At 36.7% G+C, this 26990-nt stretch overlaps 1 protein-coding gene across 1 annotated transcript in view; it reads left to right on the top strand.

The window, feature by feature from the left end:
* The window catches only part of slc30a6 (solute carrier family 30 member 6), a 144353-nt gene that overhangs the window by 84944 nt on the left and 32419 nt on the right, over nucleotides 1-26990 (top strand). Inside the window, exons 9-12 of the mRNA XM_039738151.1 lie at nucleotides 8597-8691; nucleotides 15259-15307; nucleotides 24087-24206; nucleotides 24975-25077. Coding sequence (XP_039594085.1) covers nucleotides 8597-8691; nucleotides 15259-15307; nucleotides 24087-24206; nucleotides 24975-25077 — 367 coding nt within the window. The remainder of the gene's footprint in view (nucleotides 1-8596; nucleotides 8692-15258; nucleotides 15308-24086; nucleotides 24207-24974; nucleotides 25078-26990) is intronic.

Here is a 26990-nt window from a genome sequence, read left to right as displayed (position 1 = left end):
CTTCATGAGAGTAGATGGATATTATGACATTCTGGGTTGACAGCAGAATCAATGCAGTTATATAGAAAAGTCAGATAAAGTATAAAATTACTAGTTCAGTGGATAAAAATGTGAAAGAGAGGGAGACGGGTGGGTTTGAGGTGTGGTTTCAATGTCAACACTTGATACACTTATCAGGTAGACCTCAGGTGAGAGTTCATTGGTGTAGGAGCTACAGAGGAAGACCACATAGTACATTCTTTCCTTTTAAGTCTAAGCAACAGTCAGCCAAATGATGGCATACTTTAGGACTTGTACATTAAAAAAAACATTTAAAATCATTAATACATTGAAAATTCACAAACCAGCTGATAGACAAGGTGAAGGAAGTCTCTCTTAAGTCATGGGATATTCACTCACCAACACATGCACTATTCCTAATCAAAAACAAAAGTATAACATAATTATGGGGCCATTTTATTAACTTTAATAAAAATAATCCACTTGGGATGGTAGTACTATAAAATTTCATATCTAATCAATAATAAACACTTTAATGCCTGTTGTCTGAACTATGTACTGATGTAATACATAACATTTGGTAAATTGTTTTATGGTATGTCATGTAATTTCTTGTAAGATTGCCACCTCTGTCAATAATCTGCAATACAGAGCTGGGCTATTCAAAATTTGTACAGTTACAAAAATTCAATAAGTGATTTATACAACCCTTATTTCCCTAAACTGACACACCAAAAATTGTTTGAAAACTGTTAGAATAGAAGAAGAAATCTTTATTCTCTCCTTTGCTGCCAGCTCAAGGCGGTCCAGAGTGCACCCTGTAACTGAGCCTGTCCTCTTAATTAGTTTGATTTGGTGGGCCTCTCCTGAAGTGATGGTACCAGCCCAGCTAAGCACACCACAGCATGGAAAAACATACTGGCCATCACAAACTTATAGAATATGTGAAGAATGTCAATACATAGTCTAATAAGAAAAAAGTCAGACTTTTTTTTTATATACAGTATAGTCTCTCTTTGTTACAAGACCAGTCCAGTCTGTTGTTGATGTGAACCCCCAAGTACGTGTAGCATTGCACCATCTTTGCATTCACTCCCTGAATAGTGACCGGGCATTGAAGTTCTTTGATGCTGTGAAAGTCATTTACCAGTTCCTTGGTTTTGCTGATGTTAAGTTTTAGATAATTCTTTCTGCATCAAGAAGTACAGTTCTCCACCATCAAATCTCACTTATTGATACACCCATAAGTGCAGAATCATCTAAGAATTTCTGCCAGTAGTATTACCTGATGTTCTCTTTACAGCCTGATGTGTACAGAGTGAAGAGAAAAGAAGACCAGACTTTCTTGTTGTGCTCCAGGGTTTCTCACATCCATATCAGAGAAACAACACTTGAGTCTCACAAGCTGTGGTCTCCTGGAGAGAGAGTCTATTATCCAGGATACCATGCGCCATTCACCTGCATACCTCTTAGCTTATTCTTTAACAGGAGTAATATAATTACAATAATAATATATATAATAATAATATTGAAGGAACTGGAGAAATCAGAAAAATAATCCTCACAGTGCTGCTGACTTTGTCTAGATGAGAATGAACCTTGTGGAGCAGATAGATAATTGCATCCTCCACTCTAATCTTTGTCATATAGACATTCCAAGTGTCCAAGACCAGCCTCTATGAGGTCTTCATGATGTGAGACATACATTTCACTGATCTGTAGTCATTAGGTGAAGAGGCTCCTACCTTATTTGGAACTATAACAATGCACGTTGTTTCTCACACTTTCTGGAGCCTTAGAGACATACTGAATAGATGACAGAGGATACCGCAAAGTCAGCACTGCCCTTAACAGCTCAAAGACTGATGACATCTGGTCCCTTGGCTTTACCTTTCTGTAGCTTCCTCAGTAGGTCTTTAGTTATGGGCAGTCCATACTAATGATCAAAGGATGGACCCCTTCACTGTCCATTCCAGTTAAAGTTGTGGACATTGTGTGGGGCAGCTGGTCATTGGAAGAAGGTGGCAGCAGAAGGAAAAATCTACTAAAAATGTGTTCAGGACATTAGTTTTGTCCATTTCCCCTTCTAGCACCTAAAACCTGGATTGCTCGAGTCCTGTTATTATGCACAATACATTTCAGTTATCTCTCATGTTATTCTGAGAGAGTTTTTCTTTTTTTTTTCTTTCTTTTTTTCGCTTTGTAAGCAACACTTCGTAACTGTCCTGGTGATAACTCGTTGCTGTCTAATAACAGGCTTGTAGATGAGCATAAGATGAAATGGATTGTCATCAGATCTGCACAATTTTGCCTATAGTTTTCACTTAAAGGCATCTTTAATATTTGAATAGAGCAGGTCCAGCTTATCGTAAAAAGTTTGTTGCTTTCAACAGTGCCCAGAATGAATTGCATACTGTGAAATTTAGCATAACATCTCCCATAAAAGCAGCAATACATTAAAGGATAATAAGCCATATTTATATATACAGTGCTATCCACTAATATTGCTTCCCTTAGTGAATAAAAGGAAAATTGGTTGTGAAGAAGTCTTTGTTTATACTTGTGGTCTTTCATACAAAATTGTAACCTTTAAGTTGAAGTAAAACAAGCAAAAGGAAAAAGGAATTCTTATTATAAAACAAATACTTTTAACAAAATATGTTTATGGCATTTCTCAGATATATGTGTACTATTATTATATAGACACCCCTTTATAAAGAGAACCACTCCTATAATGCTTAATAAGGTTGAAGCACAGATGGGAAGGGAATTGTGACCATTCCTCTATAATGAATTTCATTAAATCCTTCAGATTTCTAGGTTCACACTCACCTTTTTAGCTCACCCACATGCTTTAATAGGGTTTAAGGTCAGGGGACTGGGAAGGAAATGACAGAACCATGATTTTGTGGTCAATGAGCCATTTTTGTGTTGCTTTTGAAGTGTGATTTGGATCACTGTCTTACTGGACGATCCAACAGGCAGAGGCAGTCATGTTTTTTGTTTAATAACTACTGATACTTGATGCAGTCTATGAAGAACAGCCCCACAGTGTCCTTGCACCACAATATTTGACAGTGGTGATGAGGTACTGCATACTTATCATTCCCTCTACATCATACCCACTCAAACGTTTGTTATTAAAAAGCTCTATTTTTGTGTTATCTGACTATAGAACTCTGTCTCACTGAATGTTCCAGTAACCTGCAGAAAACTATAAGTACCTTAGTTTGTTGTTAGATGAGAGCAGAGTTTTTTTTGGTTTTTTTTCCTGGCAACCCTAGTAAACAACATCTGGTTATGTAGGTGGCACCTGAGCAAAGTTTTGGAGACTTTCTTTCTGCAGGACCTAACTGACGTCTGCAGAGGTTAGAGGTTTGTTAAAATTTTGAATGTAAGAATAAGAGGACAAATAATATTTTTTACAGCCCATACTGCTTTTACAGTGGCATGCAAAAGTTTGAGTACCCTTGCTTAAAATGTCAGGTAATAGTTGAGTGAGCAGAAAATGATTACCAAAAGGCATCAAGTCAAAGGTGACACATTTCTTTAATATTTTAAGCAACATTACATTTTTATTTCCATCATTCATAGGTACAAAATAGAAAAACATTAAATGGGTCTGAATCAAAATTTTCGGCACCAACCTGGTCAGTAGTTAGTAAGACCCCTTTTGGCAAGTATCAGTTTGTAAACACTTTTTATAGCCAGGTAAGGGGTCTTTCTTACTCGGGGTATTTTCACCCATTCCTCCTTGCAATAGGCTTTTAAATACTCCAGGATTCTTGTGCCATCTTGGATACATCAGTCAAAGTCTAAAAGCGGGTTTGGGAGATTGAAACGACTCCTAGTGGATACGAATGCAGTTAGAAACGGGGAACATTCGCCCAGCACTTTTAAAACTTTTGGTGGACATGTAGTGGGCAGAGTGTGGTTTCAGCACATCTGAGCAGCTGAAACTTCAGTATTAACCCTTGTGTGCTTGCTACTCAGTGAGAGCCACATTGGTAAAAAGCCGATTTTCTGATGAGGAAGAAGTTAGGAGCACACACTGATACAGTGCATTGCTGCACCCACCACAGACTAACTCAGGATCCAGATTAGGACTCGATTGCAGCCATGCAATGGGTGATACCTCAACACTGCACTAGTTCAGATGGAGTGGTGTTACTATAAAGTTTCACTGTCCATCAATCACAGTATATTGTATATTGTACATTGAGTATTGATGTTGTCATGCTCATTTTCACATTTAATTCTAGATGATATATAGCTACATACATAGAACTAAATGGCCAATGACAAAAGCATCTTAGGAAGTGTTTACTGGTAGAACCCGAAATAAACACACACACACAATGGTAAATTACACAGATTATACAGCTCCAGTGCCTAAAATAGACAAACCGTGTTGTCTGCACCTCAATCATCCACTTGTCCACTGTCCAGTTATGCCTTTTTATTTTCCTTATACATTCTGAGCACGTTAAGTCAGTAGGCATGGGTCCACATCTTTTTTTTTTTTTTTTTGAGAAGCCTGTTGCCATCATGTTTTTTTTTGAATGAGTAAAACTGTTTTGTCCGTGTGTCCACATATAGTCTGAGCACCAACGTGGTGGCATGCCAATCAGATTGACTGTGCTTGCACAGTTTGAGTACATATACAACTGGTGATTCTGTTGTTCAATGTGAGTAGTAGTTTGCCCACAATTTCTAAAAATTGCACTGTATATACCCATTACAGTAAGCAGGTGTAAAACATCTTAAAGCTTTACATAACAGTGGTTTTTCCATACATTACAACACATCAATAAATATTACATTAAATTACTAATGTTAGTTTGACTCATTTAAAGACATAGTAGCTTATGCTTATTATTCTTTTACATACTATATTTGCTACAATTTTAGTGCACCAGAAAAACTTTTTCATGAAATATTTAAAAAAAATTCTGCTGATTATATGGTTAGTTAAAACTAATAATATCATCATTGTATTTTTGGGGCAGCATTCGAATATCAGTGTAGGATTGTGGGTATTGCGTTTGTTATGCAAATATCCTGCATGGTTGAACTAAATAAAGAGAAACTCCTACTTTTATTTCATCATAGAATTCAAATGAAATGCAAAAATACATTATTTGTACATACCATGAGGGTGTGATGATGTGACCAATCAGCTGTCAGTTGCATCCCTTTTGACTTGTTCGGTCACTCATTTGAATGAGAGTTAAAATGATGGCATGGTTGTTTTTTTTAATACAGCACCATATATAGCCTCGATTCATATTCATACTCTAATTTGTACAAAACATGGATATCATGGCCACCCTGTACACTGGTACTGTGAGTGCTGTGCAGAGTGGAGGCGGGACCTCTGCGTTTTTCCCAGTTGATTCTGGGGTTTGTCATGGGAGTGTTCTTCCTCCTACTCTGTTCAATGCTTGCATGGACTGGGTGTTGGGCATGGTCATGGGGTCCAGCGGCTGTGGGACATCTGTTGGTGAAGAAAGATTCACGGATCTTGACTTTGCTGACAATGCTGTGATCTTCAGGGAGTCAATGGAGGCTCTGATTGGGGCACTTGAGAGACTGAGTGAGGAGTCTTAGTGTCTGGGCTTGCGAGTGTCCTGGATGAAAACCAAGATCCAGGCCTTTGATGACCTCTTGGGCACAGCCATCAGCAGTGTGTCTGCTTGCGGAGAGAGTGTCAACTTTGTCGAGAGGTTTACTTACCTTGGTAGTGACGTTCATATCTCTGGTGACACTTCCTGATTTGGAGAGCATGGGGGGTCACAAGGTCACTGGAAAGGGGTGTGTGGCACTCCTGATATCTATGTAAAAGGACAAAGGTCCAAGTCTTTAGAGCCCTGGTGCTTCCTGTCTTGCTATATGATTGCGAGACATTGACGCTATCCAGTGACCTGAGACGAAGACTGGACTCCTTGGGTACTGTGTCTCTCCGGAAAATCCTTGGGTACCGTTGGTTTGACTTTGTGTCGAATGAGCGGTTGCTCATGGAGTCCCAAATGAGGCACATTACCTGCATTGTGAGGGAGCGTCAGTTACAGCACTACGGCCATATGGTGCGTTTCCCCAAGGGTGATCCAGCTTGTTAGATCCTCATTGTTGGGGACCCAAGTGGCTAGACCAGGCGAAGGGGTCACCCATGTAACACCTGGCTGCGGCAGATAGATGGTAATTTCCGGAGGCTAGGACTGGACCGCGTGTCTGCCTGGGGAGTTGCCAACCGGGATCCTGAGCTGTTTCGACATGTAGTGGGTGTGGCAACGCACTGTACCAGTGCATGCTCCCCAACTTGACTTATCTAGTTCACAGTCAGGTGTTGGTGCATATCCTGGATGAAATACACAAACCCTTGCACACATAAACAACTCCTCCTAATGGTAATGCATCATTCCAAATTAAAGTTTAGTTATTAGTGTTTCAAAATGTCCACATGTTTATGTGACTTAACATGTAATGTTATGAGGACTGAGGCAGATGCCTTCAATAATAGGACATGTACTGTAGTTTGCTAGCAGAATCGCAAAAAACACACAGTGCTGCTTAAACAGTATACTTCATTCCTGAAAACTAAGCAGCCAACTGTAATTTTGTTTCCATTTACTGAGTTTTTGAAGCCAATAATATTCATTACTATAATAACTAAAATTTGATAAATATAATAAAAGCATATATGACACATTCAGTATTTGAATGGTACAGGAGTGAGTGTAATGTAGTTGACAGTTGGGAATAGTTACTGCAGTTACAATCACTGGCTAGTTATGAATTAATACACATTAATAATAACAGTCTGATCACTTATATTAGCTTGAAAACATCAGAATAAAAGAGTTTTCATAGGACATGTGAAATAAAATTCATTACCATTTAATTGATAAGTTTGATTTTACAGTGGTAGCCTTAAAGTTTGAACATATCCAAAAAGAAGGAGGAAATTTGCAAGTTAAAACCAAGTACCAAGTTGGTTTACATTTGAAAATTTAGTTAATTTGACTGCTTAATAAATATACCCTTCATAGACTGTTATTAACCGTCTGTTTCCCCATATACTTAAGTAAACATAGATGTCACCAAAGCAAATATACAAAAATGGACAAAGTGATTTCCTGACAAACCTGATTTGAAAAGTGTGCTGCTACAAAAAGCCACAATTTTGCACAAGCAAAAATATCTTGATACAATAATGACTTTATTAATCTATTTACTAATTTGTGTGGCAAATATATAAGCTTGTTTGAATTGTAGTATTAAGTTTAAGCAGTAATTGTTTGGTTACTGAAATGAAGATGCCCATGAATTAGTATGTGCACATGGTGTAGGATGATCATATTATCATGCTTTATAAATCTTTTATTGGAATTTTCTTGTTACTCTGAGGGAAAACCCCCAATGCCACACTTGAAATTCAAGCCCTGTTTGGGATTTAAACAGAAAATCTGACACTAACTATTGGCAGAGTATTAAATATTAAAATATTAGAAGATTATTTTGTGCTGTAATATATATTCATTGTAGCAACAAAGTTTAGGCTTACATCATTCTGGCCCACAGGAATCCAAATGTTTTTTAATAATACCTGATTCTTTAAATTATAAGAATCGGTTACTTTCTTTATTGAAAGAAAAGTATTTATAACTAATATAATGTGAATTTTAATATATACAGTACCTATTGGTGTGATTTTTTTTTTTCCCTCCATTTTGACAAATTGCTTTTCACAAATCATGTGACTGGGTTTACATACAAGGTTACATTTCTTTAAAAACCTTCCCTTTACTTAATCTACCAGATAATGCTTTTTATAATGTGCTAAGTAAAGATTGCAGTAAGCTGACATTATGAACACATGCTTTGAGTCTTGCATATACTAATGTCATCAGCTATGCAGCACATGTATACCTGTAGATTAAGAGCAAACCATTATGAAATACAGCGTGTGAATATTAATACACTAATTAGAACGATAATTCAGTGTTTTAGGCTGTAATGTTGTTATATAAGCACATCCATGTTCCAATGAAAATTCTAAGCCAAATATGTAAGAGATTTTAGTACTATACAAAGTAAATTTACAATACGGTATGTTAAATCAACGAAATCACATGTGTGCAGCTTATAGTAAATCCACTTGACAAGATTTGTATGTAAAGAGGCTTTTTAAGGACCCTCAAGTACAATGTTTAAATGAATTTTAAGTATTGATATGCTGAATTTAATGAAACAGCCTCAGCTGTTAAGTGAAAAACCGAGCGGAAAAACAATAATAAATATGTGAATTTCCCCTTGGGATTAATAAAGTATCTATCTATCTAGCTATTCTATCTATCTAATAAAGAAGTAGAATGGTTTATATATCATAATATTGTCATTAGTGGTACCTGATTATTCAATCAGTAAAAGAGAGCTTATTTTAACTAAATAAGATGTCTAGAGTATGGTTAGATAAAGTTCTGAATGCAGAAGGCATGCTAATAAAATTGTCCAGGTCATCTGTCCTTTAACATGAAGGAATAACCAGAACAGCTATCATGAGATGTTAAGTGAAATATCTTTCTTTCTTTCTCAGGGGTCGTCTTCTTGTTGGAACTTTTGTGGCACTCTTCTTTAATTTGCTAACAATGCTGTCTGTAAAAAACAAGCCTTTTGTACATGTTTCAGAAGGTAAGTATTCCTAATAACCTATTCAAAATGCTCTTTAACAAAACGTTAATTTTTTTTGCTGTCTATGTTTTGACTTCCGACAAATGATTTTCCATTATTTCAAAGGACTTTTAATTATAAAAGTACTTGATCTAAATGAAGAGACCAGGTTTACTATCAAATCTATGTTTGCATTTTTTTATTGTAGTCCTCTGCTTCTTACTTTAAATTTTCAAGGTTTTGCATTTTTTCTTAGTTTCTTAAAATTACAATTTATTAAGAAATAATGTCAGATATTCTTGGTAATCAGTAACATGAAACATGCTCCTTTCCCTGATGTTAAGCTGGTTTTAATTTATGGCTCATTTAATATTACATTGTCTATTAGACTTAGCTCAGGAGTACTTAGTTATGGCCCTGGAGGTCCACAGTGGCTGTAGATTTTTGCTTTAACTAACTTTTTAATTAGAACCCATTTTTTTTGCTGGGCTTAATTTTAGTAAAATTTCTTGTCACAATTTTGAATCCTTAATTGCCTATTTTGCTTGGTTTGGGCTTTAATTATTGCCTGTTTTCTTAACCAGCCATCAGTTAATAATGAGTTGCAAATGACAAAGGAACACAATCAGATCTTCAGCTAACATCAGTTTAAACTTGTGTATTTGCGTTAATAGAATGTTTTGAAATAAGAGAGAGAAATAAAGAACCACAAATCATATAAATAAAGTTCTCAATAAACAAAAATATACAATTTTTGTTTGAGAAGAGTAAAAGCACTAACAAGCCACATAATTAAATACCAAGTTTCATATTTTGTTAGACCTAGCTTTTAATTAAAAAACTGGTTGGAGCGAAAGCCTTTAGCCACTGCAGACCTCCAGGATGTAATTGAGTACCCCTGACCTAGCTACTTAACTGGGATGCTTCTGCATGACCAGGGTCCTCATGCATAACGCTGTGTGAAGAATTCACACTAAAACATAGCGTTCGGACAGAAGTGGAAATGTGAAAAAAAAGTGAAAAGTGAAAAAATTTAGATGCAGAAAACTGTGCGTAAGCCTACTTCCATGCACTTACGCTCCATAAATCCTGCTCACCATGAAAAGTAACGCATGTGCACACGCCTGTCATTCCACCCCAATGTAATTTTGCATATTTTAATATGCAATTAATTATAAATATCACTTTCCGGTCAGTGTTTGGTTAAAACACAATGGCAAAAGTATGTAGAAAAAAAGAATTTCAGCAAATGCGAAGTGGAGGTAAGGAAAAACATACTATTAATTGGCTTAAGCAGGAGTATAAACAACAAAAGGAATTTGATCGAGTGATATAGATTGGCAGGGAAACACAAATGTTCAAGTTCAGAAAGTTGCACAGTGCCCAAAATAATAAAAAAAAAAAGAAGTGGACAGATATTAAAGTCACCGTGAAAAGGCGAGTTGTAGCCCATAATCTGAGTGTCATATGGTCGTATATTATGGTACAGTGAAAAGGAAACCAAATAGGGATACAGTTTTGGAGGTCAAAATGTCCACTTTAATCATGTAGTTTATTTTGTCATTAAAGTAAAATGTCGTAAAATCTTAAAATCAAGGTTTAATTTACTACAATTTCTCAGATCCCATCGTAACTAAAGTATCACATTAATTGCTTTGTATTCCATGTGTCCTTCTATGTGCACTGTGTGTTTGAATCACTGCGTGCTTCTTAAACTGACTTTCTGTTACGCCAATAGAAAACAAAATACATTACATTCATGATATTAAAGCTCTCTGAACAATTTAAATACTAAGATGTATACTTGATACCAATTTTCATGATGAAATGAATTAAAGCATGTATTAAACATGGGGGCACAGTGGCGCAGTGGTAGTGATGAGATGGCACCCCATCCAGAGATTGTTCCTGCCTCTTGCAAGATGCGTACTAGGACGTGTGCGACCCTTGATGAAATCATTTATTGTAGCAGTACTGTCTCTTTCAAACGTACCAACCCCCAGTTCCTGTCCTTCCTTTTCTTTCTCCACATAACCAATCGCCACACAATAAGTTCTGTGATAAATGTCAAACCATCTGTAAGCTTAGGACACAGATTCTTCAAAACTTTTAAAGAACATTGAAATATCTTCGTAATACATGTTTAATTATTCCATCCATCTATCCATCTAGGGTTGTACCAGTCCCAGCAAGCATACAGTGCGAGGCAGGAACAATCCCTGGATGGGGCGCCAGCCCATCACTACTGCTGCGCCACCATGCTCATACATTTAATTATTAACAGTATACATTATTTAAATGAAGTTAAAAAATATATCTGTATAATTTAAAATACATACTTTAATGCACATAATCTTAATACTGATATCAAGAGCTCCAAGAAGATAACTCTTGCAAATCTAAATCGACTTAGAAGCCAGACATCACACGCTCTCTTCTGTTGAATTGAATTGAATTCCTTTATTGTTAATGTATGGTATAATGAGATTCAATATGCAAATCCTCCATAAACTTATTTTCCTATAAAGTGATAAAATAACAATATTAATAATAAAAATAAAGTGATAAAATAATAATAATACGATGATAAAAAACACAATGAAAAATATACAATCATGAAAGCATAAGTACAATATACAGATCATGTACATGTAGTGCAGATAGTGCAAATGGTTCACATAGTGGCTCAGGTTGTGCAATATTACAACTGTAGTGCAAGTTTACAGTGAGGTAATTGTACTTATAAGTACAAACAGTTTTCTACCAGGAGCACTAGATGGATTGATTGAGTGCATTTATTGCTGTTGGAATGAAACTGTTTCTGAACCTCAGTCCCTACAGGAAAGGCTCTGAAGCATTTGCCAAATTAGAGCAGTTCAAGTAGATTGTGTGCATGGCTAAAGCAGTGTGTACTATAAATATTCTCCAGGGATAGATGCTGTATCCCAATAACCCTCAGCACTCGCAACACAATCTGCCATAGAGCTTTCAGATCAGCTGCTGTACAGCTGTGACTCCACACTCAGATACAGTAGGTTATAATACTTTTGAGTGGTGCACTGAGAGTATCAACACTAAAGCAGCTGTGGTATTCAACCATTCCATGGACTATTATATTGTTTCAGGTTGTTTAAAATCTGATGCCTTAAATTTACAAATGATATGTGGTTAATTTCAGTGTATTTGATAAAGCCACATCAGGGATGTGAATCTAAAAAAATAAAGAGAAACTACACAGGAACAGTAGCACTGCTTTGATGCTGGGTGGTGCCAGTTTTCAGAACTGAGCAGAAAACGTGTAGACGCTATGTGTTGTGCTGCCATGAGAATATGCGTGGCTTTACACCAAGTTTAATATTATACATTGCGATGTGAGTATGGAAACGGGTACGCAACATTTCTGTGCATATGCACAATTTATGCATGAGGCCCCATATGAATGAGGGCAAAGAAATACAGTCCCCAACCTAAAATAGTTGGTGTGAACGTGAATAGTTGTTGGGTCGAGACTTTGTTTCATATGTGTAACAAGCCTCAATAAGTATGGAGAATATTTGTTTGAACTCTCTTATGATTTGTGAGCATAGCTAATTTTTACGCATTTCACAGAGGTGTATTCAAGTCATGATGGTGAATGCAAGGTGTCAGTGAATATGTGCCAAGTTGTTTAATTAGAAAGGGACGATAAATGATTTTTAAATGACTGTAAATTCTGTACTAGTAAGGGGCAATGCAGCCCCTTTTTTTACAGTATTTATTTCATAAAAATTTTAATTGCACAGGAGTCATAATAAATGTGTAAGAAAGAATAGCAAAGGTGCTTGTGATTGCTGAACAGCATGTGCATGAGATGGCAAGGCAGTGTGTGACATAGTCCATTGTTTCTAATTTAAATTAAATAAGTAAGGGCATGCAAAAGTGGGGAGAAAAGCATCAACTTGTAGAAAAGGGTACAATATAAATAAGTCCCACAAGCATTCTCACTAGAGAGTGTTGGAAGAAAAGCTTACATTTGAAAGATAAACCAAACCAAAGAAGATGACAGCTACATTAAATCCATTATTCTGTAGATGGCACTGTTCGGTCTAAAAAGAGAGAGCAAAGAATCAATCTGACGTTAGCAGAGAGTAATGTAGAAAAAACATCAGGGAATTTAAAAAAAACAAAAAAAACACTCAAATTCAGACACATCACAGCAATATAGGCTGTGCAGCTGGCTGTAGTAGAACTTGAAAAATATGGTGGCAGTACCCAAGCAATATGAAATTAGTCTGGTACAGGCACTTAGGGGAATTCAACAGATTTTAAACAAAAAACTAGTCTATTTACTGTTAAAATATTTTTTAATAATGAAGAGGTTAAAACTTTGATGTCTGAATTCATGATGGTCTGTCACTCATATGGTTGCATTTGAAAGAAATGTCTTCTACTTCGATACCACAAGTTCAAGGTTTGTGAATATGAACTAGAGTTAGGTAGGCTGCATTGATATTCAGAATTAGGGGGACTTTTCAATATTGGGTGGATCATGTTTCACCCAAACAACAGTTTTAACAACTAATCTGTATTGATGGTAGGGCTGTAGGTTGTACCCGAGTCAGGTTCTGTTGTAGGCAGTCTTACTATTCATAAGTTCAGGTAAAAAAAATCTTTAGAATGAAGGGTTACTTACTGAATAATGTGTGTTCTAGGTAATCAGAAGTCTAAAGGAAAGAAAATAAAACAAAACAATGGTTACAAACAGTGTGAAGGACAGCCGGGTCCCATGCCCGGCAGGGACGCCCCTGCTGCTTATGTTCCGGGGGAGCCACTATGGGCAGTCCAGTACCTCCCCCGGGACGCTTGGTGGCAGCCTCCCTGGCTGATGGTGATTCCCCAACCACCCGCAGGGCTCCATGCGAGATGGAGTCCTCCACAGCTTGGTTGGGGTCTCGGATGGCCACTAGGGGAAGCTGCATGGACTCAGCAGCCTGGCTGGATGAATCTTCAGCCCCACCCGGAGGTGCAATTAGGACCAGGTGGTCAAGCACCTGGAACACTTCCGGGTGGGTTATAAAAAGGGCCAGCCACCACCACTTAGAGAGCCAGATTTGGTAGGAGGAGGACTGAGCTTTAGGAGGAGTGGTGGTGGAGGAGAGAAGAAAAGTGTTTGGTGTTGCAGGTGTGTTTTGGGACTGTGTTGAGCTGTGTGACACGGGGAAGACATGTCCCACAGCTGAAGATAAATAAAAGTTTGTTTATTTTTATACGTGCCTCCGTGTCCATCAGTGTCGGGTCAGGCGCCTATATAGCACCTTTGTTACATTGGCGTAGCCGGCAGGATTCCGGCCCGTCCATTTGGATCGGGACCTGCTTAAAAATTTGTGTAACGGCCCGGCACAGCACCCAGAGGCACGTATAGCTCAGCGAGGACAGCGCACACAGCACCGCAGCGCCGAGCGCACTCCCGAGGCAGAGAGTGTGCTCTATCTGAGTACAGAGCTGAGAGCGCCCTTTGGACTGCAGCGCGGGGCACATTTTACAGTGGGAATAGGGCAATGGTGTTACCTGGCTGATGTTCAGTGTTAGGTTTACACTACACATCACTTAACATCAAATCCAAAAACTTCTGCTTTAGTTTCATGAGACCTCAAGACTTTCAGCAATATATTTGCAATGTATGTTCCAGGTGAGGTTTTGCACATTCTTTACAAGGAAGGACTTTACTGTTTTTTTTTTTCTTTTAGCCAAAGGCATATTCAAGACCTCTCTTTCAGAAAGTCCCATGTTGTGCAAGGCACTGAAGGTTTTTGACCATCTACATTCTCTCCAATTGCAGTGACAGACTTCTGCAACTCAGTCAGTGATAACTGGTGCCACGGTAGACTGTTAGACAGTTCAATTCTTGTTCAGCTACTGATTTTCGAGGGGTGGTCTGATTTAGGCATTGGAGTTATATTTTCATATTTTTTCACCTCTAACATGCTGTACTGCACTGAGCTTTATTTTGGGGAAAATCTTTATCACAGTGATGAACCTCAGCTAGAGAAGGGATATTTATCCTGATAAATACACATGACCCACGCATTTCCTACATAGGAGGCCATCAACACATTGGATGGGTTGGTAATACTCTGTACCTTAGCAATGTTAGCTTGATGTTTAGATTTTTTTAATAACAGATTTTGAAATACTTTTTAAACCTGTTTTGATTGTTCCTGATAATTTGTAAATCAGTTACAAGAAATTTTACCGTAATATACTATACTTTAAGTTTAGTATGTAACAGAATTAAAGGTCAAAAGATTTTTAAGGGCTGAATACTTTTTGAGGGCACTATATTTCTTTCAGGATTCCTGTTCTCCATTGAATTAAATTGAGTTAAACAGATACACCAGAAAAAGACTCTGTGCTCCTTTTTGACCACATCGCAATGAAACCTGCAGAATATGGGTTTCATTCAAGCCATTGCTTTTAATCAAATATCTTTTAGAGTAGTGTTACAGCATGGACAATAGGAGCCATTGAGTTTGATATGCTCTTGGCTGAAAAACAAATTTGATTTTTCTTTTTTTCCTAATGCGACTTGTGTCTTATGTTCCATTTCAGCTGCCAGCACCAGTTGGCTCCAAGAGCATGTAGCAGACCTGAGCCGAAGGTAATGTTAAACCCATTCATGTCTATATCTCTTTAATAAATAAGCCTTTGTTTTTGTATCATGATATTAGTTGCAAAATGCCCATGGGCATTGTAGAAGTCTTCAGGTAGCAAATGGTAGCAACCTCTCATTGAAACATTATAGTCCTTGTTTATCATTACCTCTGTTTTTAGGGTATTTTATTGATTTAAGTCTCTGTGTTTTTCAATTGTTTAACAGCTATACTTTAAAGTTCAATGTAATTGGCAAGTGTTTTGTTATTTCAATACATCGTCTAGGGAATTTTTTATCATTACAACATTTTATACATTTTCTTTACTCTTGCATCATTATTTAGAAATTAAAGGTATACCTAATACTGTACTGTAACTACAGAATATTTAGTATACTACATAATAGAAGTGTTAACAAAGCCAAGTATCATGTACATAGTGTTTTTTCTTATATTGTGATTTTAGACGTTTTATTTAAAAGAAATAAAAAAAAAAAAAAGCCTAAACAATTGTCTTCTTAATTAGATCAGATGTGCGGCAGAGATGCTTGAAGTGTTGAACAGTATTGTACAATAGGACCATTCTCTGGGATTTCAAAAATAAAGCAGAACTACATCTCAGTATATTTGGCAGATGCCAAGGAGGTCGCGTTCTTTTGAAGTCTAGGTATTGCTAACAGTCTCTTGCTGTACTTGGATTTTGACTTTGAGCCTGGAAATTTGAGTACAGTGTGATTCAGTTTAGGTTTTTACAACTTAAACATTTTTGCTGTATACAGTACCATATTTGTAAAGCTGTCCACATTTAATTTGTGTGAAAAAATATGTTATATGCAAGATGCAATTTTTACTTAACCACCAATATTATTCTATTGTAGTGGTATGCCAGGGAAGAGTTACAATGAGTTACAGGAGGCGCTACTGAGAAGGGGCAAGGCTTAACAAGGATGTCACAACAGAGAGAAGTTTAACTCCAACCACATATTACATATTGTAGTTCCAGTTAAAATAAATAGCACTTGGACTGATAAGTCATGCACTTACAGAAAAGCATTATAAGTAATTGTTCCATTAAAAGAGAACTGGATTGTGGAAATGGCTTGTTAGAATTTATAATGAAACAGTACTTTTGCATATGCTGCCAGCTACAATATATTAAGACAATTTCACAAAATCTCACAAACTATTTTGATATTGTATAGGCCTGAGCTGCTCTATGTGATCATTAGCATGCGTAATCAATCAATCAGTATACTTTTAAATTATAAAAAAAATATTACACACAGATACTAGTGTTATAAAGAACTTTGCACTCTACAACACTCTGCTTTCACCTTTACACCTGGCGCAGCTGCGTTGTTCTTGTATTTGAGTGTATGTTTCTTACAGGGACAGCTTCTGTTCTTCTCCTCCAATGTGGAACCCTCATCCTCATCTAAGTTCACCTCTTTTATACTATGTCTTTATCTGAAAACTAACTGTGTCAGATCAGGGGGAGCATGAATGTGACTGAGAGAATAAAACTGAATAAAACAGAAAAAAAAACCGCTAGCCTTTACAAGTACCGTAAAGTACACCAGCTGTTACAGACTCAAATTAAACGTATATTTTTAACAATAAGAGCATTTCGTTACTCAAAACGATAAATATAGGAATGACTCAGAATCTAACACACAACCTCTTGATTATGAGACAGTAGTTCTTACCTCTGCACCAGCCAAGTGGACGTTTCAGCCACGTCCCTTAACCCAATTTCTTTTTCTTATGTTATACTAGCAGATTACCCAGTGGCTTTGCTCACTGAGCGGAAGGGAAAAAAAATAAAATGCAGAATCTGGAGGAATTTGTAGCTCGCATCAGGAAACTGATGCCTGTGTGACGTGGTAGCCTGTGAAGACTGCATCCGTCGAATCCGATTCTGTTCAGCACGTTGTTCGGGTGTTTGTGAGGCCCCCAATTGTGATTGTTGTATAGACTGATCAGCGAGCCTTCTCTCTCGATCTGCCTCTGTCTCATTTTCTCTGTGTAATCTGACTCTTTTTGTTGATGTTGACGGTTCCTGAAGTTCCCCAATAGATTTTTTTTGGGGATTTGCCCCGGTATTTTAAATGTCAGCATAAACCTAGTCTGTTCGGTAGGAGCCGTGCTGCCAAACAATGTCATCTGAAAACACGAATTGTATTTCGTAATGTTGTGTAGTAAATGAGTTGAATGTGGATTTGTGCCAGAAATAAGAGACAACAATGGTACAGGTGGATGGCTTAAAGGTGTTAATTTCGCATTGCCATCTGAACAACACATCCCACGTGATTCAAAAAGTTAAAAAGTGGAAAGAAGCAAAGCTGTTTTCTTCATGTCCTCTACTCTCAAGTACAGTACCAGGAATTAAAAAAAAAGTTACAATGTGGCAGTTTTGTCTGTCTCTAAGCGCTGGAGTCCAGAGAGGAGGGCTGGGAGTGGACAACGCGGGGTGCACTTCTATGAGATAGATCTGCGTGTTTCTGTTTACTTTTCAATATCAGTAAGTGTTTCTATTTACTTCTTTTCAATATCAGTAAGTTGGGGCGCACTTCTATGGGATAGATTGGCATGTTTCTGTGTACTTGTTTTCACTAAGTGATTAGTAAACCGCGCCTCCCAGCGTCCACTTTGTTGTTACGACCAGTCGCTGCTGAAGGCGCTTTATTTTTACAGCTCGGCGTAGTTAAAAAGTGGAAAGATTCTACTATCAAGTACTGGGAATTAAATTAAAAAAGTTACAATGTACCAGTTTTGTCTGTCTCTCAGAGCGGAGGGCTGGGAGAGGGTGACACGGGGCACACTACATAATACGTAATTTCCATATCGTGTGGTCATACGTAATTTCCGTTTCAAGCGCGAAAAGAATTATATATATATATATATATATACACTTGTTTTGTTAAGTTTGTACTTTTTGTGAAAGTGTTTATTTGGTATTTGGACTTCAGTCTTCATACATTATACACTTCATGTTAACATTTTGTTATTAGTACTGTAACAAACTATGTTATGTGTTCAGCATTACTTGCCCCTCTTTTCCTGTCATCCAACATTTACCCAGATCGTTGTAGACACGGAACACACATCAAATGCATGTATTCCAAATAACGATATATTATTTACCCAATACAATTTCAGGCACCTTACACCCAAATAAAGAGCCTTTAGCTGGGAGGACTTCATTTGCGTCAGTGGGGGATGGGATAGCTTGCTGCCAGTGCTGATTGACACATTTGCAAAATAAAGACACTGATGAGGAGATGCGAAGCAATTTATGGTGGCCCAGGATTACGACTTTTTTCAGAGGATTCAGGGATTCTAGTGTTAATGAAGCTCTGAAAGAGCATTTTATTTGATTGCTCATGTGTTTACCTGTCTGAACTTAATAACCTGAGATCAGGGAGTCCCACCAATACTGGGATAGTAACATAGTCAGATTCCCATTCTTGACTGTTTTAACTTGAAATTTTCAGTCAACACGATGTACCCATGTGGACAGTAAACAGAGTTTCAGTGCAGCCTCAATAATTACAGATATGGAAGAAATGAACTGCAGTAAATGTTATTATTTGAAAAAAAAATGTGCTTCTTAAATATGAAAGCCTAGTTAAAGTAGATATTTATTACTGTTGTCAGGATGGATGGATTGCAGTTTGGCAAAAGATGATTTTTTTTTTATTATTGAAACTAGGGGGCATTGCCCCCTGCTTGCTTCGCTTGCCAACCCCCGTGTTTGGTTTTCCAGATACACACTTTTAAGATTTTTTTTTCTTTGAATTGTTGCTATTTCATTAGTTTCACTTTTATTTCAGAACTTCTGTAAAAACAATATTTGGAATCTTTCGAGTCCCAATATGCTGAATCTTTTAAATGAGGTCAGTAAGACATGTTTAATGACTTTGTACCATAATTCAGGATAGGTTTCTCTGTTTGTAATTTCAGCACAGACAAAGCAATCTACATCATCAGCAGTTAATAATTTTTTTTTGCAAAGTAACCAATGAATGTGTGTGAGGTAAACCCCGTTTTTGAAATTCTCTGACTTAAACTTCAAAGCCTTACAATATTTACATACTTCTGACATATCACCTGTGTCCATATATTCGATCTCTATTTGCCTTTTCGTTATTTCTCAGAGTAATGATTTCTCTTTGTTTGCTCTAATGCAATGTTTACTTTCTTTTTTTGACACTGTCGTTTTTTTCTGCTTTCATATTCTGTATCTTGCTCTGCATGTGTTTCACGCCTACTTTTTTTTTTGTCTTTTGAATTCCAGTTTTCATTAACTCTAACCTGCTCTGCATGTGTTTGGCCCTCTTGTTTATAACGTCTTTATGATGTTTTACTTTGTTTTCTACTCTGTTTTATTTCTTACCTCACTTTGTCCTGCTTTTTTTCAGTGACACCTGGTCCGTGATGATTATTTTCCCTTTTTCGAGTAATAATTTGTTTGTTTGCACTACTACGATCTTTACTTTCTTTTTTTTTTTTATACTTTCTAATTTTCCTACTTTCATATTCTTTCATGTCTAAACAATTACTGGTTAATAGAGTACAGCTTCCAATGCAGTAGAGAAACGTCACCCAGCAAGTTTGGGACCTTGACAAAAATAAAGAAGGGAATGCATGATTGAAGAAGACAGCTCTTGTTTTTACAGTCTTACTAATTGATAGTGGTTTTGATGCTAAGTTCTTAGTAGCTAAGAAAAGAGTTATTGTTCCATTTGGTTGAAAGTTCACTTGTGATGGTCAGATTTGTAACCTTACTCTGTAACACTTGTTTCAAAATGGAGTGGTGGCTCTGAGGCTAGGTATCTGCACTGGCAATCGGAAGGTTGCCGATTTGAATCCCGTAAATACCAAAAGGGACTCTGCTCTGTTGGGCTCTTGAGCAAGGCCCTTAACCTGCAGTTGCAGAGTGCTTTGAGTAGGAAGAAAAGTGCTATATAAATGCAAAGAATTATTATTATTATTAAAACAGTCCTCCGACTATTTCTTTATGTGGTGTCCTTCCATGAGCACCATTATTATTTATTTTTTTTCATATAGATGCTTTGCCAGTTTTCAGATACTTCTGGAGGTCCTTTGGTTTAAGGCAATATAATTTTGTCAGCATGAAGATATAACTCTAAATACATAACCATGTAACCTATATATCATAAGATCCTTCATCTTAAGAGGGGCAAATAAATGTAAGAAATAGTTTGAAGAGGTAAGTAAATCCCTGTCTTAATATGTTCTCTATTTTTGACACCAGTACTTGTATGAGGAAAGTATAACAATCAGATATCCAAAGTGGTAAAAATATATTAATTATGTTTTAAGTTCTTATGTACAAAACAAACACCCTTCACAGCAATTTTATGTCATTTCTTTACTAATACAAAAAACATATATAAAGAAATCAGAGTGACCCAATTAAGAATTGGCAGTCCCCCACCCCCGTTAAATTATTTTCATTATATTAGACATGACAAATCCCCATGTTTCTACAATATAAGAAACACTGTATTAAATACAGATCATAATTCAAATCAGGAAGACAGTCATTAGATGAACCTGTAAATAGTGAACAGCTCACTTAATAAAATTCGCTCAGCATTAAAAGCATTAAATGTTCTCCAACTAAATGGAAGTTGTAATGTGTCAAAATTTCCATTTTCACATATACTAACTCAAACATTTCTTTTCAGGATACATTTTAATTTACATTGAAGACTGAATCCTGGGCGGCACGGTGGCGCAGTGGTAGCGCTGCTGCCTCGCAGTTAGGAGACCCGGGTTCGCTTCCCGGGTCCTCCCTGCGTGGAGTTTGCTTGTTCTCCCGTGTCTCGCGTGGGTTTCCTCCGGCGCTCCGGTTTCCTCCCACAATCCGAAGACATGCAGGTTAGGTGGATTGGCGATTCTAAATTGGCCCTAGTGTGTGCTTGGTGTGTGGGTGTGTTTGTGTGTGTCCTGCGGTGGGTTGGCACCCTGCCCAGGATTGGTTCCTGCCTTGTGCCCTGTGTTGGCTGGGATTGGCTCCAGCAGACCCCCCGTGACCCTGTATTCGGATTCAGCGGGTTAGAAAATGGATGGATGGATGGACTGAATCCTATTATTTTTTTTTTTTGCTAATTTCATAATATTAGATATTTATGGTAGTTTAAACCCTATGCATAAATTCACAATGGCAAAAAGAGTTTTTGAACACTTTACAGTCACAACAGATGGAAATTATTATCTGTCAGTATGTTGTAGAGGATAATGGTGAAAATTTATGTGATGTAAAAATCTGGTTTTTTACTGGTTCTAAATTAATACACCTACAAGAACAATCTGTACTTGGCAGTGATGAAAGGCCTTGTATCTTTTATGTTGTGTACTTATAATAAACATAGTCGGTGGTTTCGTTAATTGAGGAGTTGCAATTGAAGTTTTTTTTTTTTGGTCTATGTCAACTCCTTTGTCAGACAATATCTATCTAATTAAGGTTAAATGGTTTTGTATTAATCAACATTTTTATATGGAGGGTCAGATTGAGTGTTTTCAAATCCCTCAGATGTTGTTGAGTGTCCACGGAGAAGATAATGACATTGTCCGAGTACTGTACACAATGCAAATTTTCCTGTGTAGCCCCGTTCAATTAAACATTGAAATGTGTCTCCCACATTGACAAAGGGGATTAACCTGAACTGGAACACACCGTCAGGGGTTACTACTTCAGTCTTCTGTACACTGTCTTCTCCCATCTGAAATTGACAATGACCTGATATAGAAAGAAGTGCAGCACTGTGGAGAGACTCCAAGATGCTATGGACTTGGGGCATGAGGCAGGCATCTAGTCTAGTTTTAGCATTTAACTCATGATAGTCAACACAAAACTGATGAGACCTATCAGGCTTACAGATCAACACAGCTTGAAAGTCCCTTGGGGAAGAAGATGGCTCAGTAATACCAGTATGGATGTGTTGAGACTTGTTATGAGACATTTGATTTGCCCAGTGTTTAATTAGTACCACTGTTGTACAAATATGGTGTGTTACCACTTGAGTAGATCCTCATTTTTTACACCACGCCGACAGCCAGTATCTTAATGAAACGTTAACCTCCTTTGGTTGACTGAAGAGAAGTTTTTCCATGGTGTTTTCATGAACCTCCACAATGGTCATGTAAAACCATATTGGTGTTGAACAAAGATCTTTTGTCCACCTTTTCTTGAACTGAATTACCCCACATCAGCCAGTGTGTATTCTCCAAGATACAAATAGATGGACATCTGTGATGCTGTGATAGAATCTAAACCTAGTAGCAAAGGCCTGTCAAGCTTTCCATCATCCAAGATATAGATTTCGGCTTTTCATTCAGAGGGATTCAGCTGAATAATTAGTGCTCCCTCATCCTTTGCAAGAACAAACTTAACAGACTGGGCACCTGTTAGCTCGTCATCTGAGGATTTAATTTGTTGCCACATATTGTGACACACAAGTGTAAAGGTACTACCTATGTCCAGCCCAGCTTCTATTATATTTCATCTGTCGTTAGCAGTCCACTTGGATGATACCACTCCAAGCAGGTATTTCCCTGAATCACAAAGAAAATATGCTGGATCTACATCATGCAAAAGAAACAACACACTTCATTCCTCTTCTTCCACCTTTTTAAAGCTAATGTTAGGAAACTCAGACTCTTCTGTGAATAACATGGCTCCACCCCTTTAATCTATAGCTTACTAAAGTACATCCATAACGGAAAAGATGAGAAAAAACAGCATTTATATCAAACAGTACCCACTGTTAGAAAATGTACATAGAGATTAGAAAGCAGGCTATACTGCCTGTATAAAATTAAAAAAAAACAAACAAGCATAATAACTTCACTAAAAAGCTGCCTGGCTATACAGTATATCTTTTGTGTCAAGTTTGCCTATGTGCCATGAAGAGAAACATTTCTAAGTGTTTAGTTAGGCCTTTACACTTTTATCAGGTCAGTACATATTTCCTCATGTTGATTATTAAAGAGCTTTTGATAACTTTAACTGCAAAGTGATAATATTAATAAGCTGCACCTATTGATATATAGTGAGAAAATATAATCAGTCTATTTGCAAATAATATAGAAACTTCAAGCAGAATTATTGGTATTGTGAACCAATTTATTATTAACTTAAAGGTATATGCCTTTTCCTCAAGAGATCTAAATAAAGTATATTACAGTATGCCATAAACAGTAGATGGGAAGGTACTTGTTTGTTAAAACATTTTTTAGGTTCACGTACCTCACTCTGTATGATTACAGAAATTGGAATACTCAGATACATGTTTTCAGTTTGTAGTTGAAAGATTTGTTGTAAATTCTTTTCTGTTTTTCTCATTCATAAGAGGTCACTCAGTCAATCAAGCTTGTGTGATCTGCTAAATTGTTGAGTTCTCCTGATATCCAGATACTTTTTAAAGGTTATTAAGGTTTCTGTTTATGTGTATTTCTAAGTAACCATAATCTTGGAACCTAAACTAAGGAAATATATTTGAAAGTGCTCTTGGAGGGAATTAAAAAAGTAAATAATATGTGGCTTTGCAGGTTCCTGCCATTTCTTACTATTGTGTCATTGCAAGTATAAACTCTGCATTAGCCTATTTCTAAAGTTAATGGTCCAGCACAATCCAAAAACTGTTTACATGTTTAAATGTTCATCTATATATTATATGCAATAAATCTAATGCAATTTATGTAATCAGTTTTGCTTTTTTTTTTAATATGCTGGCCTCTGCTGTTTTTACTTTTCAGTTTATGTGGAATAGTCCCAGGACTGAACAGTGTTTTGTTACCACGGATGAACCCCTTTGTTTTGGTAGATTTAGCTGGTGCTTTGGCTCTCTGTATCACTTACATGCTTATTGAAATAAAGTAAGTAATGTTAAAATGTTATTTGTAAGAAATATAGTCAGTTGTTGAGCCATGGTTGATATACAAGCAGACATTCTTAAAAATCAAACATTTTTGTTATGTTCTTCAACAAAGTAAGACAAAAACTACACCATCAAAACAGTTTTACTTTTTAATTTCAGTGATATTGAACACTGACTCTTGCATGATTCAGTATAAGAATTATTAACACAATAAATTTAAAAAAAATATATATGATTACTAAGACTGATTAAATCTTTTTTTATATAGTTAAGTATCTGTAGCCACTCCTCAGTTAAAATAACTGATTTTCTTAAGTAATGTTTAGGTGGAGTTTTGTTGGTTTCAACATTTTCTACTTTATAGTAGAATTTTATAGGTTTTTATGCTGCGGACTAACTGAAATATTTTTTACTGTATTATGAGAAACACAAATGTTAATTTATCCTAACTTGTACAGTTTATTCAGTAAATATTTTTATATCCCAACATTTAAACATTTTGCAGGTTGGTAAGCAAATATGTTTCTGAAATACGTTTACAAAAGATAGATGTGTTTAAAAGGGATTTCACATTAACTTTCTCGATATATAATGCAGCTTAGTTTTAAAACAGAAAAAGATTAAGAAGCAATAACAATTTAATCAACTCAATTAACATTTATACTGCGTGTGTATAATCATTGTGTTGTTATATACATATTATGATTGATGGTTATGATTTATTAATCATACAAATTCTCAAAAAATCATGTTATTTTGCTTTCAGCAATTATTTCTCTGTGGACACTGCTTCCGCTATTGCCATTGCTGTAATGACTTTTGGTACTATGTACCCTATGAGTGTGTACAGTGGAAAAGTCTTGCTTCAGGTAAGAATGCTATGTAATTTGTAGAGGTCTTTTTTATTAATGAAACATGATTGTCCTATCTAGGTTTTCAGTAACATAAATGCCAGTGTTTTCACAAAAATAATAAAAATTTCAGCTGTTATTCATGTTATCCCACTATTAAAAATAATAACCAGCTTCATCTTTTTGTGTAGAGTTTTTAACCCCAAAATAAAATGCTACTTAAAATGCTTTTTGTTACATGCATTTTCACTCAGCAAAGTATTTCTCCCCCCCCTTCCCCTGCGATACGCGCTGTTGTGAAGAGGGGGGCTGAATGCACCCCAAGGAGACCCGCTAGCTCCTCCAAAACCCCTCTTAAACAGTGATACGATGGGAAACAAATACATTCTTTTCTTTACCTCCTCTTTGCTCTGCATCTCATGTGGTGTTTCGAACGTTTAAAAGCCTGTACAGCAACTGTCCTTTTGTCTCACTGCCTTGTCTGTCTTCTCCCGCAGACATCCTCAAACACTATTCAATCTCTTTTCGTTGTTCCGTTATTTCACAGAGGAATATTTTCCATTTGTTTGTGCTAAAGCGATCTTTGCTATCATTTTTTTTGAGAGTTTCAAATTTATCTTTAACCTGCTCTGCATGTGTATTGCACCAACGTTTTTGAATTCTTTACAAGGTTTTACTTTGTCTTTTTTTGGCCCCAGGCTTTCTTTTTTGCATTCTTTTCTCTCCAATGCTTTTGGGTCTCTTTTTGACATGCTGCTCTTTCTTCTTTGCTTAGTCGTTGATGTGCTATTTAGAACGTATGAATTTTTTAGGAGTTGAGAGCACAGGAAGTGTGTTTGCCAAAAGCATTCCAACAGCTGAGAGGTTAATTGCCCCTGGTCTTGTCTGAAAATGGTTGTAAGTAGGGCGTGACTTGCAAAAGTCACTGTCTCACGAGACTTGCTTCCAAAGGTTGTAAGTAGGGCGTGACTTGACAGTCTCGCGGGGTGTGAAAGTGTCTCTCTGTCTCTCTTCAAAAGATCTCTCTTCAAAAGACCACGTCTCTTCACCGGAAAAAAGTCTTGTCTCGTCCCAAGATTTTTTTTTATAATAGAGAGACATGATTACAATACACTTCAGTAGTCCTTAAGCTTTGAGTAAAATTGAGCTGAAGCATTATTTCCAATCGTTAGAAATGTCTGAGGAAAAGTTGCTGTGTGCCATTTATTTCAGTCATCTTCCCTTGTTAGTAAATGAAGCCGTTTTGTGTTTTTTTTCTGTACTTTAAAAGTTCCAGTTGTACTCTGAATCATGCGTGCCTTTGTGCAGCAATTAGTCTTGTGCTTCGTAAGTGCCGACCTTAGATATATTAAGAAATGGTGAGCTAATTGTTCTTTTGAACTGTGTTTTTTATGTCATGGTTGACAGCTCTTTTAGTTTGTCTATGACAAACAGGAAAGATGTTTTCCATTACTGTTCCAACAGCAAGCAAAAAAAATAAACAACAGATAGCAGCTGAAATAAATTAACATTTCACCCAAATACATACAAAGAAGTTATTGAAATTCCTCATTTGGAAGTAAAAAAATAGTCCCTTTTTAAACATTTAAAAATAGAATAGTAAGGTGTTCTTCAAGCACAATATGCATTGAAGACTAAGAAAAGCCTGGGGCCTAACGGGATTTTGCCAGTAGTACTTAAATAAAATGTTGTTTATCAACACCTGGTAAACACAATCACTTCAATAGCAGAAGTTCCTAATACAGAAAAGCTGACAGCCCACAAGAAAGGGAACAAATATGTACCCCAGCAATTGTTAAGCCAATAAATACTTCTGTACTGTGTAAGATTATGAAAAGCATAAGCCATTCTGTGAAAATAATATACTAAATAACAGCCAGCAGAGGTTCACAAAAAAGATAGATCCCAGCAATCCTATCTGTTCTAAATGT

Source organism: Polypterus senegalus, chromosome 16 (genome assembly GCF_016835505.1).
Source record: "Polypterus senegalus isolate Bchr_013 chromosome 16, ASM1683550v1, whole genome shotgun sequence".
Taxonomy (NCBI): Eukaryota; Metazoa; Chordata; class Cladistia; order Polypteriformes; family Polypteridae; genus Polypterus; species Polypterus senegalus.
This window is presented reverse-complemented; position numbering and strand designations above follow the sequence as displayed.